General features: G+C 37.6%; 2 protein-coding genes across 4 annotated transcripts in view; one reads left to right on the top strand and one right to left on the bottom strand.

Moving 5' to 3' along the window:
- The window catches only part of LOC139762481 (prolyl 4-hydroxylase subunit alpha-1-like), a 10479-nt gene extending 6299 nt beyond the window's left edge, over window positions 1-4180 (top strand). Inside the window, exons 9-10 of one of the 2 annotated variants that reach the window (XM_071687409.1) lie at window positions 1697-1843; window positions 3531-4180. In XM_071687409.1, coding sequence (XP_071543510.1) covers window positions 1697-1843; window positions 3531-3622 — 239 coding nt within the window. In that variant the 3' untranslated portion in view covers window positions 3623-4180. The remainder of the gene's footprint in view (window positions 1-1696; window positions 1844-3530) is intronic. The other variant, XM_071687410.1, reaches the window with a different exon arrangement.
- On the bottom strand, window positions 4001-19553 carry LOC139762482 (cystathionine gamma-lyase-like). 2 transcript variants are annotated; one of them, XM_071687411.1, is made up of 9 exons: window positions 19393-19553; window positions 17188-17360; window positions 15122-15203; window positions 13509-13638; window positions 11478-11783; window positions 10188-10404; window positions 8712-8863; window positions 7909-8047; window positions 4001-4525 (listed from the first exon to the last, which is right to left on the bottom strand). In XM_071687411.1, exons 2-9 carry the CDS (start codon window positions 17332-17334, stop codon window positions 4514-4516), a joined length of 1185 nt encoding a protein of 394 aa, XP_071543512.1. In that variant the 5' UTR covers window positions 17335-17360; window positions 19393-19553; the 3' UTR covers window positions 4001-4513. The 2 variants fall into 2 exon arrangements, with proteins under 2 accessions (XP_071543512.1, XP_071543514.1); XM_071687413.1 differs by lacking the exon at window positions 19393-19553 and adding an exon at window positions 18522-18641.

The raw sequence follows: 19553 nt of genomic DNA, 5'->3' as shown, positions 1-19553 counted from the left end.
CTACTGGTTTCCTTGTTCACTTTTTTAATAATTCTAATACTTCCCACCAGACAGTTGGGTTCTTTGCAATTATCTAAAGGTGTGGATCTGGTCTCAAGCAAGGAAAATGTCAACTCCTGTGTAACTCACTCTCAGATTCCAGCAACATATTTCTAAGTAGATAATTTTTGTATTGTGACCTTTAACTGTGCCCTTCTTTATCATCTTGCATTTACTCAGACTAAATTTCATCTACCATGAATCAGACCAACTCTGGAGTTTGTTTAGGTCTCCTTGCAAGTGAAAATAATCCTCTTTACTATTAACTTCCCTCAAAACTTTGGCATTATCTTCAAACATACCCAGGTAAGATTCCCCCTATCTCTCTGGCAAGTCATTTACATATATCAAAAGCAGTGGATCCAGGACTGAGCCCTCTGGGACAACACTGGTGACCAAAGCCATGCTTTCTTTGTTTCCTTCCACCAAGGTAATACTCTATCCAACATTCAAAGCATTTTTCAATCCATCCTTCAATCTCCAATTCAGTCTACCCCTTCTTGTTCCCTCTACTTCTGACACATATATGTTCCTACTCAGCATGACCTTTCTCTGTTCCTACTCAGCATGACCTTTCTCATTCACATGACCAAACCATTTCAGGATACTCTTCTAATGTATGACATATGCCACATATCGATACAGTGCCACTAGAACTACTATGCCATCAAGCATATCCATCTTTGCCTTTACTGATAGTGACCTCTTTTTCTACAGACTCCTGAATGCTCCCAAGACCTTTGCCTCTTCACTCACCCCATGGCTTTCTTTAGCTCCAATGGTTCCATTCTGTTTCATCCCTACTCTTAGGTGTCTAAAACACTCCATTTCCTCAAGGTTCCACTTTCATAAATACAGTATGCGATTTGTGCTCTTCCACTCCTCTGGTGTTTCACCTTCCTTGAATCACATTTCAAGTGGCCTTTCAAATGTATCTCCCAACTTCTTCAGCACTTATGGAGTAACTTAATTGGTACTATGAGTCTTATAGCAGTATGTTTGCATCTTTTCTCTAAATATTTAAAAGCTTTCCAAGACTTCCCCATACCAATTCACTGGTGTTGGAAGCTGTTGTGTGGGAGCAATTCTGAATTTGTCATTCAGCTCCTTGCATATCTTTACATCATCTTCTATAACTCTCCTTTGAATTCCTTACACTGATTTGCTGCTCTTTAACTTAAAATGTCACAATTCTGACATTTTTGACCAGTATATATTGAACCACATTTCAAAAGGCTTGTTATATGTATCTTTATACCTCCTCAGTGCTTAGATTAATGTCAACACAAGGAGTTTTATAAGGGTACAAGGCCCTTTGGTGTCTCTTTATACCCTTTCCTACATATTCCAGTGCTTTCCAAGATCTACCCATGCCATACCACTGGTTTGGGGCTATACTGTGAAGACACTTTTGAATGCATCATATCTCTGAGTCATCCTCTGCAATTCTCTCCCATGAATTCCTTAGACTGATTGGTCCCTATTCAACCGAGTGTCACTTTTCTATAACTGTGATCAGCATATATAACTAAAATTGATTAGTGAAAGCAAGCTAAAGAGCCAGGCAGGTAACACACTGTCGACTTTGGTATGGCGTTTGCAATTTTTTTTTTTGTGGTATTTGATTTTGATGGTCTTTTTTTTTGTGTGTGTTTAGGTGGGAGGACAGTATTCCCATGGATGGGTGTGGGTGTGGCACCCAAGCAAGGGTCTGCATTAGTGTGGTATAATTTGGACCATGCAGGTGTAAGAGACCAGCTGCTGGAGCATGCTGCTTGCCCTGTCCTGCTAGGTGATAAATGGGGTAAGATATGTCATCTCTGGCTGTTGCTTACAGCACCTTCCCTATATTACATGTTGCAATACAACTATTTTTTTTTCACCAGATTTTCCCTTGTCCACAACGCAAACATGGCTAAGAAAAGAATCCCCCCCTCACAATATCTGAATCCTGTTATTACACAGTAGACTTTAGCATCTGTCACTGAAGAGGAGTGTCTTTAATGTAAGGGGTGGAAGGTGAGGCCAGGTGGTTTGCACTAATCTACAATAGTTGCAGCAAAAGTATCCCTCAGTGGAAGACAAACTTCCATTTATAGAGAACTGCATATTTAAATTTCTTAATTGTTGCTGATAAGGTTAGGTACTGTCTGTATTGGAGTTGTCTTGGATTAAGTAGCATTTAGTCTCTCTTCAGAGGATACTAACTAAAAGCACTCTTAAACCTCATAATACACAATTTTCAACAGTCAGTATTGAAGTTGAGCACAAATCCTGTTTCTGGTCACGAAGTTGCCCAACTAATTAGTTAGGTTACAGTAGGTTTACTACTACTAAAGCCAAAGCAGTTGCACTGCTCATTATTCAGGTTTTCATAAATCAATCAATAACACCACAGAGGATGAATTGCTTTTAGCTACCATTTGAATGGATTCCACTCTTGCTAAAATGTTGATTACATGTACTCTCACTTGTTATGAATGGATTTGTCCAACACTTTCTTTTAGATACTAACCCTTTCGCTGTAGAAGTCATAATATCCAGGGACACTGTGTGAGGGATATTTTCAAATATTCTATCAGTATTCTCCTCAAGATATTATGATGAAGTAACATGCAATTTTTCAAACAGAATGATACCCAAATTAGTCTGGTGAGACATTGTGTATGCCTTCTATACATTATACTTTAATTAATGTTGCAACCACTGTCAGGAATGAGGTAATCCTAGAGTATTATAGTATTATCAAGCACACAATGAAAAGTGTCATATGTTTGTCATAAACAGATATGATTCCAAAGACTTCTTCAGTAATATTTGTCATCTTGTAAGAGTAACAGAACTTCAAAAATTATTACATAATGTGAGGAAGCACATCTCAATACAGATTTCCTTGACTCCTCCAAGTATACAGACCATTATATGGATTAAAATATAATGTTTGACAACACTGTGGGATGCCTTAAGACAGAAGCAACTAATTCAAAACTTATTAACATATACAGTCTTGTCACATTGATGAGAAAAAATACTATGACATATACAATCCAACCACAAGAAAAGGGTTAAGATAAATTTCCTCTTTACACAAACACTCAAGCAGAACATGAGACCACATTGCCTGGTTGTGCCTCACTACATAATGTTAAATGAACTAGTAATTCACATATCATGAAAATTATTGTGGTACTGTTTTAAAGATAAAATATCATCTAGAAATAATATTTGCATGAATAAGGAGGCAAAATGTCAAAACAGAAGTTAATAAATGGTAATGTTAACTTGATATAGTGTCAGAAAGAGGTATAGTATTTTACAAAGGATACAAGCAGTTTCTAAAGTCTGCAGGAGAAATGGATGTTGAAGTGTGGAAAGTACTTTAATCTTGTAATACAGTACACTATATCAAAATATTTTTTGTAGGTACAAAAAGTCAGTTAATGTATGCATCTTACACCGTCTAAATAACATAAATGTTGTAATCGTTGCAGTGATCAACAAGTGGGTGCTATACAGTGGGCAGATGCACAAGGTCCCATGCCTTCAAGATCGACATGCACACATCAACCGCCCACTTGCCTGAACTTTATCTCCTCTCACTATTAACTTACAAAATTTGTTTTCTTCAACTCAAGAAAATATAACTTTCACACTACAAAGGATGAGGCTGCAGAGATGTAAGGTGTTCCATAAGAGAATATTCATACATAACATAATGAGATCTGAAGAGTGTTTTCTAGCATGTTCTTTTTTTTGTCAAGTGAAATAATTACCGTATCTAAATTTCCCTTAGCAACATCATTTACAGAACTTTCTTCAAGTTCATACAACTGAGCATTTTCTTATGATAATCTTTGTTGAAATTTCATCTTAAAATCACCTTACCTGGTATGGTTACAGATTAAACAACACACTGTTCCAATAGAGAAAATTGTTACATCAGGGCAAACAAACCATAAGGCAAAATTAAATGCATCATTTAATGAAATGGGTGTCCCTTTCTTTTACCAGCGTGCATCGTAAATAAAGTGATACATATATATGTATGTGTCATTTATGGAAATAACATAGCAACAACAATAATGGTATATTAACAGCCACGATTAATATTAAAGATAACACCAATAGTAAACTAAAAAAATCAGAAAGGTTAACATACATTTTTTTGTCTCTGCCATAATATCTTTTTCAAACAGTACTGCTAAAGATTTTGCTGCGATATACTGTACACTAATTACTAAACTGAACTGGAGAATACTTTATATCTCTCATTAGATAATTAAAAATCATACCATATATATCTAAAAATATAAATAATTGACACATCATTCATGAGACAATATAATGTTTAAAAATATCAAATCGAAGAAAACCATGGTGCTTTGAACACAGTGAATCTGATACGCTATCTTCTCAAGATTTATCAGTAACATCCTACAGTAGGAAATGGTGCTGCTGGTTCCAAAAATGAGAACTACTTTTGTACCTGGAAAAGAAAATAAATCATAAATTTTCATCAATGGGGGAGTCTTAAAGAAATTTCTAATAATTCAGATTATCAAAGGTCTAGAAGTAAAATCTGACAATAATTCTCTGCATTTTTTTCAAACCCTTTCAAACAGCTTTTCAGTTTTATAAATTTCCAAACTGCTATAATGATGTTCATGTCCCTGAAGTTTTATTTTATGTTATCCACCCATTTTGATAATGGAATTAGATCAGAATGAAAGGATAAATGTGAGGGACATATTACCAGAGTCCAGGAAAACAATACAGAAGGTGAGATATACCTATATACTCCTTCCACAAAAGAAGATGAAGTAACAGGGAAGTTTCTGCAGAAGAAGTCATGTTACATTCAAATATAATGTGTGTTAAAGCTAAGCTAAAGGGCAAATAACTGAGTTACTGTGTGGCTGAGGAGTTCACTAGGTTTTTTTTTTTGTCACTGTCTCCCGCGTTTGCGAGGTAGCGCAAGGAAACAGACGAAAGAAATGGCCCAACCCACCCCCATACACATGTATATACATACGTCCACACACGCACATATACATACCTACACAGCTTTCCATGGTTTACCCCAGACGCTTCACATGCCTTGATTAAATCCACTGACAGCACGTCAACCCCGGTATACCACATCGCTCCAATTCACTCTATTCCTTGCCCTCCTTTCACCCTCCTGCATGTTCAGGCCCTGATCACACAAAATCTTTTTCACTCCATCTTTCCACCTCCAATTTGGTCTCCCTCTTCTCCTCGTTCCCTCCACCTCCGACACATATATTCTCTTGGTCAATCTTTCCTCACTCATTCTCTCCATGTGCCCGAACCATTTCAAAACACCCTCTTCTGCTCTCTCAACCACGCTCTTTTTATTTCCACACATCTCTCTTACCCTTACGTTACTTACTCGATCAAACCACCTCACACCACATATTGTCCTCAAACATCTCATTTCCAGCACATCCATCCTCCTGCGCACAACTCTATCCATAGCCCACGTCTCACAACCATACAACATTGTTGGAACCACTATTCCTTCAAACATACCCATTTTTGCTTTCCGAGATAATGTTCTCGACTTCCACACATTCTTCAAGGCTCCCAGAATTTTCGCCCCCTCCCCCACCCTATGATCCACTTCCGCTTCCATGGTTCCATCCGCTGCCAGATCCACTCCCAGATATCTAAAACACTTCACTTCCTCCAGTTTTTCTCCATTCAAACTCACCTCCCAATTGACTTGACCCTCAACCCTACTGTACCTAATAACCTTGCTCTTATTCACATTTACTCTTAACTTTCTTCTTTCACACACTTTACCAAACTCAGTCACCAGCTTCTGCAGTTTCTCACATGAATCAGCCACCAGCGCTGTATCATCAGCGAACAACAACTGACTCACTTCCCAAGCTCTCTCATCCCCAACAGACTTCATACTTGCCCCTCTTTCCAAAACTCTTGCATTCACCTCCCTAACAACCCCATCCGTAAACAAATTAAACAACCATGGAGACATCACACACCCCTGCCGCAAACCTACATTCACTGAGAACCAATCACTTTCCTCTCTTCCTACACGTACACATGCCTTACATCCTCGATAAAAACTTTTCACTGCTTCTAACAACTTGCCTCCCACACCATATATTCTTAATACCTTCCACAGAGCATCTCTATCAACTCTATCATATGCCTTCTCCAGATCCATAAATGCTACATACAAATCCATTTGCTTTTCTAAGTATTTCTCACATACATTCTTCAAAGCAAACACCTGATCCACACATCCTCTACCACTTCTGAAACCACACTGCTCTTCCCCAATCTGATGCTCTGTACATGCCTTCACCCTCTCAATCAATATCCTCCCATATAATTTACCAGGAATACTCAACAAACTTATACCTCTGTAATTTGAGCACTCACTCTTATCCCCTTTGCCTTTGTACAATGGCACTATGCACGCATTCCGCCAATCCTCAGGCACCTCACCATGAGTCATACATACATTAAATAACCTTACCAACCAGTCAACAATACAGTCACCCCCTTTTTTAATAAATTCCACTGCAATACCATCCAAACCTGCTGCCTTGCCGGCTTTCATCTTCCGCAAAGCTTTTACTACCTCTTCTCTGTTTACCAAATCATTTTCCCTAACCCTCTCACTTTGCACACCACCTCGACCAAAACACCCTATATCTGCCACTCTATCATCAAACACATTCAACAAACCTTCAAAATACTCACTCCATCTCCTTCTCACATCACCACTACTTGTTATCACCTCCCCATTTGCGCCCTTCACTGAAGTTCCCATTTGCTCCCTTGTCTTACGCACTAGGTAAAGGATGTAAATAATTACAATGAAAGGTAACAGTAATTCAACACGTACTAGAATCTTATAAAGAGCCTGAACTTCACCACTGAGTTATCATTCACTCTTAAAACTGAAACTGAATACAACGCCCTTCTGTCTGGATGGAGGAACAGGTCTTGTTCTCCTGTAAGACCCATTATGTACTGTTGATTGCTTCTCAGAAGAGTACATGATCATTCTATAAGTTCATCCAGCAGAAAAGGGTTCTAGATACTTTTATCTCAATTCTCACCAAGTTTTCATTCTTGTATCATACAGTATCAGCAATACTTGTAAGTTATCTGTGTCTCAGAATTTCCATTATTCAATTATACAGCCCCAGGAACCCTTGTAGAGTACTCCTGCAGCTCTAAGGCTGCACCACAGTCAGTGGCAGGGAAAAAATAAGACACCTTTGCAGAGAGATTCCTTGATGAGGCCGTACTTCTTTTAGTTCAATAATAACAATAGAGCCTTGCCTAAAGTGATTTTTGCACCTGCATTGTAATTGCATTCAGAGGGAGTCTGATAACACCAGTATTTCTGTTTTGTATATATTCACATTCATCAAACTGGCAAATCCAAAAGGTTTCCAAATACAGCTCAAAAACAAGGTTATAAGAAGAACTGGTGACAAACTCACCAGAAACTCTTTGGTTTAATGCAACATATTCATTTAGCTTCTGCACTTACTTGTTATTTTCAGCTTGATAAAGAAATATTTAATAATGTCTGCATTCAAAGGCTTTTTCTTAATTGGATATGAAAAACTTTACAGGAAAGCATCCTTGTCAGCTAATCCCCACATCCATTACAAATGAAAACATGCTGAGCCCTTTCATTCATGAATGAATATTACATACTGCATATTCACTATGTCTACATTGCCAGATATTGCTACTATCCACCAAAGTTTTGAAAATACATTAATCAAAAGTAAAAAGAAAAATGAAGAAAATGCATGTTAAGAAATTATAATGCAGTATGTATTACAGTCAACTTACCACTGCTTTCAGTGCCTGATCAAGGTCCTGAATGAGATCATCAGTACTCTCTAAGCCACATGAGAGACGTATGAGTCCATCTGTAATGCCTAGCTTCTCTCTCATTTCTTTTGGTACAGATGCATGTGTCATTACAGATCTAGGTTTAAAATGATAAAAGAAAAACATATAAATGTGACTAAAAAAATACAGATAAAACAGATTGATTTACATGGACAACCAAATACTGTAGTTGCAATCATAAATACAACCAACAACTAGGGGCTTTGGAGAAGCAGGAAAGTGCTGTATAGCTCTCTGCCTCCCATTCCCTTCTCTTTCCTAGCCCTTCATAACAAGAGATGGGAACTTTGTGCTTCCTCATCCTTATTATTTATGCCTATATGGATGCACCTGCTTGATGACAGTGCATCAGTGATTCTACTGTTGGTACCACCAGCAAATCTCAGGGTTTGCCACATTTAGCATATTTTCTTAATTCATCTGAAATTCCTGTATTCAATTTAACACCCCCAGTGCATTAGGAAACTGATTAGTAGTATAAACTATAACACCAACAAAAATCACCTACGTATGAACAGTTAATCAAAGCAATAATCAAATATGCTGATTTATTTGTATTGGTAATAGCAAAAATTATCAAATGCAAAACCTCACTCATACCAATAAGTGCATTTACTTTTGTCAACAAATATTTATGTACTTTGTAATATAAGTCACACCAGAAATGAATCTGAGACAGAATAAGTCTTAATTCAAAACATAATGGTTTAATATCAAATAAAGAATCAAATGTAACTTACGGAAGTTCGCACAAGCTTTCATGTCCTCCCAGACTTTCAGCAAGGGTAAACACCTTTAACTGCTGGAAGAACTTCTTAGAGATTTCTAGGTCATTTCCCTTTAGGTAAAAGCTCAACATTCCAGAGTAGCCAAAACACTGACGCTTCGACAACTGTAAATACGAAAGAGACATTAAGAATTTATCAATCATGATGTGAAATGGTAGATACAAAATCTGAAAGCTCATCACAACAGGCTCTGGGAAAACAAGCCAAAATGCACGTACAGCTGGAGTGGGCATACTATACACATCAAAACATGGCCAGTGAAAGAGCTAAATGCAGTATAACATACGTATCAGTATATCATACACATCACAATGCCACATGCCTAGCTGCTCGAGTGGACATGACTCCCTGTGAGTCCAGCACCAACGCATTAATAAAAACTAATGCGATATATATGTTTAAAGAGGATTACTATGTGAAAACTATTATGACAAAAGAATTTACTTAGTTGTTCCATGAATTAACTGTTCAAACTTCTGCAAAAAATTCCATTAGGTCCTTTTCCATCCATCTGAACACAATATCAAGGTCTCTGTAGTTTCTCTTGGTCATCTGTACTCTCCAATTTACTTATCTGCAAAGCACCCACCTATACTTTCCCTTACATCTTCATCAATGTCTGAAATCACAATTACACAAAAGTACTGACGCTAGCACCATTCCTTGCAGTACATCCAAAAGCACATTTGCTACCTCTATGACTTTTCTGAAAGATGGGAATTCTTTAATCCAAAATTGAAAATGACAGAAACATATATACGCATGTACATATTCATACGTGCTTGCCTTCAATCCATTCCCAGTGCTACCCCGCCCCTCAGGAAACAGCATCACTGCACCCTGCTTTAGCGAGGCAGCGCCAAGAAAACAGACAAAATAGGCCACATTCATTCACACTCAGTCTCTAGCTCCTTATCCACATCCAGGCCCCACAGACCTTTCTATGGTTTATCCCAGATGTTTCACATGCCATGGTTCATTCCAATGACAGCATGTCGACCCTGATATACCACATCGTTCCAATTCACTCTACTCCTTGCATGCCTCTCACCCTCCTGCATGTTCAAGCCCTGATCGCTCAAAATCTTTTTCACTCCATCCTTCCACCTTCAATTTGGTCTATTTCTCCTTGTTCCCTCTAACTCTGACACATACATCCTCTTTGTCAACCTTTTCCGACTCATTCCATATGTCCAAATGGCACAAACAGTGATGTTTACAAGAGGTTTCATATGAGCCTCCTTGCTATGCAGGTGAGAAACATCTAGAATAGGTAATTTCTTCATCTGTTCCTGGCACTATCTCACTAATGCAAGAAACAGCAAACAAGAAAAAAATTGCTCTTTTAATGTGTGTATCATACACACACAAAAATTACAGTTTTGACAATTGCGATGGATGAATAGTAAAAGGGAAAAAGGTATCTACCTCATGCTGGGGGTGAGAAGGTAGACCAGGATGTATGACCTTATCCACACAAGGGTGCTTCTCTAGAAACTTGGCAACTGCTAAACCATTCTTCATGTGTTGCTCCATTCTCAGTGCCAGGGTTTTAAGTGATCGGTTCACCAAGTAACAGTCAAAGGGAGATGGGACTGGTCCAATGGAATTTTGGAGGAAGCGAAGTTGGTCATGTAGGTCATCCCTGTTGACAAAATATATGAAACGTTAACAACTAAAAGTTCAGAATGAGTTCAATTAAAATCAAACATAATATACATTAATAGGCCAAAAAACTGGACACCAGTAACCTGATGATTCATAAACAAGGGGAAAGTTAAAAGTAAAAGTATGCATTAGTCAGTCATTTTTATATTAGCTTGAGAAGAATAAAAATCAGAGTTCAAAGTTGATCCCTGGGTGTTATAATATATATATCTAACTTGTAATATATCTATCAGATATATATATATAAATGCCCATACATGCACATATACATATCAATGTATACATACATATACATACACAGACACAAACATATAAACACATGTATATATTTATACTTGCTGCCTTCATCCATTCCCGTCACCACCCTGCCACATTGGAAACTTCATTCCTCCTACAGCATGGTAGCACCAGGAAAAGACAAAAAAGGCCACATTCACTAACACTCAATCTCTAGCTGTCATTTGTAATGCACCTAAACCACAGCTTCCTCTCCATATAATTTGCATTTAGAGTGTAAACCTGTCGACTATACAAAGGTTTTGGGACTAATATCCTACAACAAATCTACCTTTACAGACAATAACCTTTCCTTTAACACATACAAAGGTTTTGGGACTAATATCCTAAAACAAATCTACCTTTACCTTTACAGACAATGACCTTTCCTTTAACACACTCTAAACACACCCAGGACCTTAGCCCTTCTTCTACCCTCTGGCTTTTATCAGCACCCGTTGTACCTTCCACCATGTCCACTCACAGGTGCCTAAATTACTCCATACCCTCCTCGTTCAATCTTACCTCAACTTCTCCATTCTCACCTTATTACCTTAATTTTGTTGACATTAACTTTTACTTTTCTTCTTTTAACATTATGTTCACATCAACTTTCATTTCTCTTCTTTTAACACTCTCCCAAACTGTGTCAATGGCATCCGGAGTCCATCATTAGAGCAGACTCATCTGCAAACATACCCCCTGCCACCAGAATACTGCAGACCCACTACCTCTGCAAGTTAATGAACATCTTACTGTACTACTCTGAATTACCTGTTGGTACAGACAGCTCCCATGATGACATCAGAGTGGCCATTAACATATTTAGTTACTGAATGCAACACAATATCTGCTCCAAGATCAAGAGGTCGCTGTAGATATGGAGACATAAATGTGTTATCCACAACCAAGAATGCTCCTCCATGTTCCTTGACAATGGATGCTACGGCAGCAATGTCAACCAGCTTCATTGTGGGATTGGTTGGGGTTTCACTCCATACCATCTTAGTATTGGGTTTCATGGCCGCTGCAACGTTCTTTGGATTAGTAGCATCCACAAAATCTATCTGAATTCCCAACCTGAAAAGGGTAAATTACTTGAAAGAATTATGTTAAAAGGAAGGCCTAAATTCTTTTTTACTGTAATAAAGGAGGCTTGAAATACACATACAAAAAATTGGGTAAGAATAAAGAAAACCTAACCACTCACACAAAAGTAAACGTAATAAAAGCATGGCTGTTTACAGGCCAAAACATTTTCTCCAAAATTAACACTATTACTATCTTAATGTACATCCTGCTAGTTCCTGAGTTCACAGCCTGAACACTGATTAACAGTAAGAAGAGTAATAGACACTGAGAACCTAGATCCAGCATCATTATTCACGGAAATTAGCAGGTGCCTGTATCCTCTAAACATCCTCAGTCACAGTGTATATAATAAAAAAAACAGGTTTTCTGCTCATAACAGAGCTCAAAGGATACATACTAATCAAATGGAAAGACAGCAGTAAAAAGTAGTGACACAAACTCTCTTACTGCAATTATGCATCATCATATTTGAGCACCAAAAGCCAATAAATCAATTTATATATCAGAACAATGAAATATAAACTAGGATTTTCACTAACACTGGATGCATGATCAGAAATATGAGAGCTTTGACTACACATGGTTCATCAAAAAGCAACAAGTAACATTCAAACTGAAAGCTTGGGAAAGGAAATTCCAAAGATGTACATTAAAGAAACTTTGGCCCATGTCCTGGAGAACCAATGCTGAAGTTAGTTCCACTAACAAAGCATATGATGCCTTAAGAGCATCAGTTCAATGTCACTTGATTTAAGAATTCTGTACCCTACTGCTACAACTATTATTGTTTAAGATTCATACTTTACAAAGTATGCATAATCATATTCACTTAAATAATCTTTCTCATCACTGGTCTTTACAGATTAAACTGAGATCAAGTAATATTTGGGAGATCCCTTAACATATCAGAAGAGATCTGTATTCTAGGATGGATGTAGATCCAGGAATACGGGGTATTTCAAATAACTCATATCTTAGCAAAGTTTCTGAAGATGAGGACTATTACATGAATATCAAATGTATCAAATGAGTTAAGTACTGCTCTTAGTCTGCAGTAAAAGATCTCATATCCACCTTTTTACACACTCTAAAATGTTTGGAAATACAGTATTACTAGGAAGATTTCTGATCCAGAATTCTGTCAGTTCGTAAACATTTCATTTGTTCAATTCTGGGTCTAAATTCTGATGCACAGCAGTTCACATCAATAAAGGTATAATAACACTAAAGCATAGCTAAATCATATAAAACTTAAGATAATGGGAGCACAAGCAAGTAATAAGAGGCTAAGTGAAAAATTAAGTCTTCTACTTTGTTAAGTCCAGTGGCTCATCTGAAACAAAAATATATTTAAAGGTTTGCACTAATGACATGGCTAATACCAGCAAGAAATTTGCTCATTTTACCTTTGACCTGAGGGGGTTTTATGATCAACAGCTCTGCCTACTTTTACTATACTAGTGGAGTAAACCATGTTTAGCTTTTATATTTTTTGGTAAAGTTACAAAAATGCAAAAAATTGGTAATATTTCATACTTAAAAATTCAGAAATGATTAAGAGACATATTACTCACATGCATTAAGAAATACAATGATCAAAAGCCTTATTGTCCTTAGAGAATTTGAGATAACTAAAATCATATTGAATTCCCAATGAAGACAACAATGGGTAGCAGCGACGTAGTCAAGGTGCTAATAATGTTGATCACTTACCTTGAAACAACACGCCTAAAGTATCTGTTTGTACCACCATAGAGATCATCCATAGCTATAATATGATCACCAGTAGATAAAATGTGTGTTATTGTGGTGGTGGCAGCTAATCCAGAGGCAAAAGTTAGTCCTGTCAATAAAAAACTATTTGTTACAGAAGAGAAGTGAAAAAATACAGCTGAACATATAGACAAATATACAAAAACAAAAATAATAAACCAATGATAAAAGAATAGTGAAATTTTTTTTCATGCTTGGTTTCTGTTTCCCACATTAATGAGACAGCAACTGGAGCAGATGAAGAATCGCCTGTTTCTCGCATCCACTCTATACGTGCCATGTATATCACACCAAAGCCAGGCACCTCAGATCTTTCTGTGGATTCCCCAAAACAATTCATATGCTCTCCTTCAGCCCACTGAGAGCTCATCATCCTCTGTATGCTGCACAGCAACAGTTCTCTCTATCTTAATCATACCTTTCTTCCTCCTGCATGTTCAGGCCCTGATAACTAAAAGCCTCTTTCACTCCATCCTTACATCTCCTTCTTGGTCTTCTCCTTCCTCTTGCTCTCTCAAATTCTGACATGTACAGCCTCCTATTCAGTCTCTCCCCATATGCCCAAACCATTTCAGTAAACCCTGTTAAGCTCTCACAATAATACTTCATTCACTATCACACCTTTCTCTAACACCGTCATTCATGACACAATCCTTCTCACACCACACACTGTCCTCAGTCATTTAATTTCCAACAAATCCAACATCAATGCATCCACAACCTTTGTCCTTTCATCCATCCTAACGTTTGCTTCAGCTCCCATGGTGCTATCCACTGCCATGTCCATTCGCCAGTAACTAAAACATTCCACTTCTTCAAGGTTCTCTCCATTCATACTCACACTCAAACCTACCTCTTTTGCTTCCCTGCTAAGCCTAATAACCTTATTCACATCAACTCTCAACTTCTTTCACACACTCTCCTAAACACAGACGTCAGCTTCTTTTATCAGTTTCTCCCTCAAGTCTGTCATCTGAACCAAGTCATCTGCAAACAGTGACCGGCTCATCTTCCAGGCATCCCTAACCCCAGCATATTGTAGACCTACTCCCCCTTTCCAGGACCCTCTCTTCCCCATTCACAAACAGATCAAACATGATGACATCACAAACCCTTGATGCAGACCAAATTTTGCTTGGAACCATTCACCCTCCTCCTTTCATATCTGCACATATGCTCTACTAGAAAGTAAGGTATGAGCGCAAGTAGGAAAAGAGGGTAGAGTGGTTCTAGGATAAGGCAAGTCTGCCTCAAGGATATGTGACCAGCCAGACCTTCAGCAGAAATTTCTGATTTCCCTGACCAACTTCAAAATTCCAAGCATTTTCCCAAATCATATAAAATAAAGGCCTTCTCTGACTAATGGGAACTCTATAAGAATGTTCACAATATGGAGTGCCTAAAGTAAGAAGGGTGGTGAAGAGCTACATTATCATACCTTTTACATCATCCAACCAACTCTTCTGAGTTACTGAGAACACTTTATATATGCTTTAATAAGCTATCTGTGAGATGACCATGTCAGAGAATATAGTGAGCTAGAGCTAACTTACCATGTTTAGCATTTTCTGTTGAGGCCAAACACTTCTCAAGACAGGATCTGGTTGGATTACCAGAACGGCCATATTCATAATGCTGTAATAAAAGCAGACATAAAGATTGGTAAACAAGCAACAGAAAATTTCAAGTGCAGTATAAGTCCTGTACTGACTATCAAAAACTCTGGAGTTTCCATAGGGTGTGCAACTAAACAAAGCTCAGGTGACTGGAATAAAATACCTCATCATAAATCAAAAGTCAAAACCTATGTATTGGGTTTCTCTGTTTCTTCCATAAAACAAGACTTACAGCTGTTTCACCTTGTACAACATGCATCTATCATTCAATTTAACAAATATCAATATCATAAGTTTAGAAAAAACTGAGCATGTTCCTATATATAAGCCAAACCACCTTATCTTTACAAACACAAGGTTCTGTCCTGTCCCCTACACTTTTTCTTTTTACAAACACAAGGTTCTGTCCTGTCCCCTACACTTTTTCTTTCTTTTTCCAATGATTTCCTCTCCTCCATAAATAATCCAACGCACTCATATGCTGACGATTTAACACTGCATTCATCCACATCCTTCAATTCTACTCCCTCTCCTCTCACTCCATCTCCATCTTGTCCTGACACAGCCTCCTCAATAAACTCAGACTTGGAAAGGATATTTCAGTGTGATGCACAAAATCTCATTAAATTTAATGCCTCCAAGACCAAGTTTCTACCCCTCTCTGTCGAAAACTCCTCATAACTCATCTCTCCTTCGACAGTTCTGTAATTCCACCTCTTGACTCAATGAACATTCTTGGCATTACTATAACATCCATTCTTTCTTGGAAATCCTGCATTACAGGAATAGATAAGTCTGCTTTTAAGAAACTGGGCATCCTCTTTAGATGTTGAAACCTCTTCTGAACAGTTGCTCCATTTATAAATTGCACAAGTCTAACTTCCAAACTTAATCTCCTTACCCTAGCCGCAATGTTGGTTCAATTTCCCTCTTCTATGGGTACTACTTTGGTTTCTGCTCTTGAGAGCTGGCTGTTTGTAACCCCCACACCACTAGCAAGACCATGCAATACTCGGCAAACTGCTGCATCACATGGTTATTGTGTGGCCATCGGCGACTCAAGGAGGGCTGTTTTGATATCGACTTCTTTCCCTACACATTGAAGCTTCGGAACTCTCTACCATCTCATGTCTTGTGTGGCCATCAGCAACTCAAGGTGGGCCATTTTGATACCTACTTCTTTCCCTACACATCGAAGCTTTGGAACTCTCTACCATCTCATGTCTTTCTCAATAACTATGACCTGGCACATTTCAAAGGACAAGTTTTACCATTTCTCCAAAATTTGTAAATACCTTCCCTTGTCTTTTCTTTTACCGTTTCATAATTCTCTATATCTACATTAAGGTCCAGCCATGATGCGGACTTTTGTCCATGACTGGAGCCTTCAACAGGCAAAAAAAAAATACACTTGCATAGTAAAAATAATCACATATGGACTTTAAGTACTTGCTCAAACCAGTAATCAAGATTCACATCACTTATGCAATTACTTGATCTCTTTTGGGTCATCTGGACATGAATATAATAAATGAGGAATCTGCTGTATTAGGAAAAATTCTCCTGAGAATCTGAAGCTAAATCAGCTTTCTATGAATATGGTAAAGGCAGCAGAGAAATGATGTGTAGAGAATGACAGAAATAAGTGGGATAACCCATGAGCCATAACAATGAATTTCTTGACAAACTTTTGACTACTCTGTAGTACCAATGAATTCAAGAACATTTCCTATGAACATACCTGGATATGAAGTACATATACTATTTGTTGGTCAAGAATTTAGCTCTGTTATACAGTCAAATATTTTACCAAGCGAGCTATGCTAACAATGCAGTTCAAGAAACTAATAATGCTGTTTCAAATAAATACAGTATGAATTTTACAAGCTTGAAGATGTAGTTCATTAACAAAATGTGAAAATTTGTAACAACTTTATACAAGTGAAAATGCTTGTTCTGCTTCAGATGTGACTGGAATAAATATAAAATACACAAAAACTAACTTTAAATTCTGCAGGAGCATGTTGTTTAAAGGTTGTTGCCATGGAAATTGGTGGAACAACAGCCAAATGATTCCACTGTTCAGGATCATTGCCTACATGGATGGCCCGGGTCGCAAATGTAGGATCATTCTCCATACAGTCAGTCATTGTGCCTTAAGTTGTTGGCTACTAGTCTGTAGGCAAGATAACAATTAACTGTATTATACCAAAAAAAAAAAATCATGCTGCATAAGAACATCAAATGAATACCTTAAAAAAGGAATCCACATACAGGGCAAGAGGACAGATGCATAAATTTAGGGAGAGGAAATAGAGAGGATAATGAGATGATGAGAGGAAAACTTGGTGATTAAGGAGACATGAAAATGAAGGCCTAAATTGATAGTTCTTTTACAGAAGAAAAAATTATGACGAGGGAAAGTTCTTGTAAGTAACATGGGTGTTACTGGGAAGATAATGGAGAGAAAGGCAGCCTGATGGGATAAAGGCCTTCTGGTAAAATGGTCTGGTGGCTTTCTGGGAGGAACAGATTAGCTAGTTACCGCATCGCTATTATCTTTCGATATCAGATAATTATATTCTGCAATCCTAGACGAAGTTTAGGAAATAAAATAATAGTTGCGAAGCATGACTTTATTTCGCTGAACGATATAACAAAAAGGGTGATAGCTGTGAATCAGAAAAAATGTGGAGTGACGAACTATAGTAGATATTAAAAAAGAACCTAACCTAACCTTATATAACAGCCAAGACTGGCTTTATGTTTCATATTTCATTCGAACACACGTCCCTGGCTGAGAACCTGAAAAAGGCGAACGATGCTACTGCAAATGAATCTAAGGTTGCTGTATTTTTACTATAAATGTGTTTATGATGCGAGGTTTTTGTAGATCATGAAGATTAATTGCAAGTGTATTACATACTTTTACACTCACCTACCCCAGAATGTCCCTGAGATACAAAAATCTCGCTAATATCATCTTATTCAACATCGTTCATGAAACGTAATGCTCAGACTCATGTTGTCATTCTACTCTGTGAACAATACACAAATACTGCAGGGAAAATTACTCAATATCTAAAGTTTACAGCGATGCAAAATCACACTATAAATTTCTCTTAGTAACTCTAAGATATAGTAATTACTTTCATATTCCCGAAGAAGCATGATAAGAGAACAATTCTTTCAAATCGCGCAAGACTGGAAAACATAAAAATGTTTGCAAGATCAAAGTGATGGAAAGCGTCCATACCAACAACTGACACGTGTTTATCCTATTCTTATGCAAACATGAAATAAACTGTGCATTGGCGGAAATAAGAGGGTGACAGACCACTGGTTACAACGGGTGTACCATCTCAGTTCTAACAGCCTAAATAGGTAATGATGAGTGGGCAAGCTTGGGAAAGCCCTCGGGTTCCCAACTTCCAACGCCGCCTGCTGGGTATGTCATCAGCAATCGCATCCTGACTAGTCAGGTCATTTTAAGATGAATAGGCATCTTGCCTGGCCAAGCCCTTATTTGCACCAATCAGCGACGAGTTCCACCCGTGGTTGCCCCGCCTATCAGCTACTACTACACACTTTCAAGTCCTTCAATCCCGAAACCATGGCGCAGCGAACTTGCTTAAAGTTTTTTGAGAAAGGAATCTACAACAATACAAATATTAGTTCATACATGGTACTTGACCTGGAGTAAAACATTAATATGTAACCCGTTTAACATGGTACCAATATATGGAAAGTATTTCTTGATGCCAAAGCCCAAGGAAAGCGCATTTTTTCACCGATCAAATAAAATACTTCATAAATCATCATAATCCAAATCCAAATCACCATTATCATTTAAAAAAAAAAATCATTTACATAAAACCTGCCTTTCCATTTATACAGATGTGAGAACAGCTGTGCGATTCTGGAATTTTAACTTTTATTTATTTCACTAACAAACTCACTAGTAAAAAATACATATCATGGAATAATTATATCGTATATTCATTAAAGCTGGAGCAATCTTTAGGAAAAACGACCTTTTTTAACGAATCTAACAAGAGGTACATATAGCAATCCTAGATTAAGGTTTAATTAACTAGGAAAACTTTCAATGCTACCGGAATCACAACCTTCAAAATTACCAGCTTTATGATTACGTCTTACTGTTATAAATATAAACACGGTACATTTGTGAGCAATAGTCTCCTTACCTGATAGAAGTGTGTGGAAATCAAATATACTTCACTTCAAAGCTAACAAGTGTAAAGTAGAAATAAAATAAATGTATAATTCAGGATAAATTCACAGGACACTTGATCCTTTCAAAGCCAGTGAAATAGTGCTGCCGACCGTAGCAGACGACGAGCTCTCA

The sequence above is a fragment of the Panulirus ornatus genome, chromosome 43, assembly GCF_036320965.1.
Source record: "Panulirus ornatus isolate Po-2019 chromosome 43, ASM3632096v1, whole genome shotgun sequence".
Lineage (NCBI taxonomy): Eukaryota > Metazoa > Arthropoda > Malacostraca > Decapoda > Palinuridae > Panulirus > Panulirus ornatus.
The sequence above is the reverse complement of the archived record's forward strand: the minus strand, read 5'-3'. Positions and strand labels throughout refer to the sequence as shown.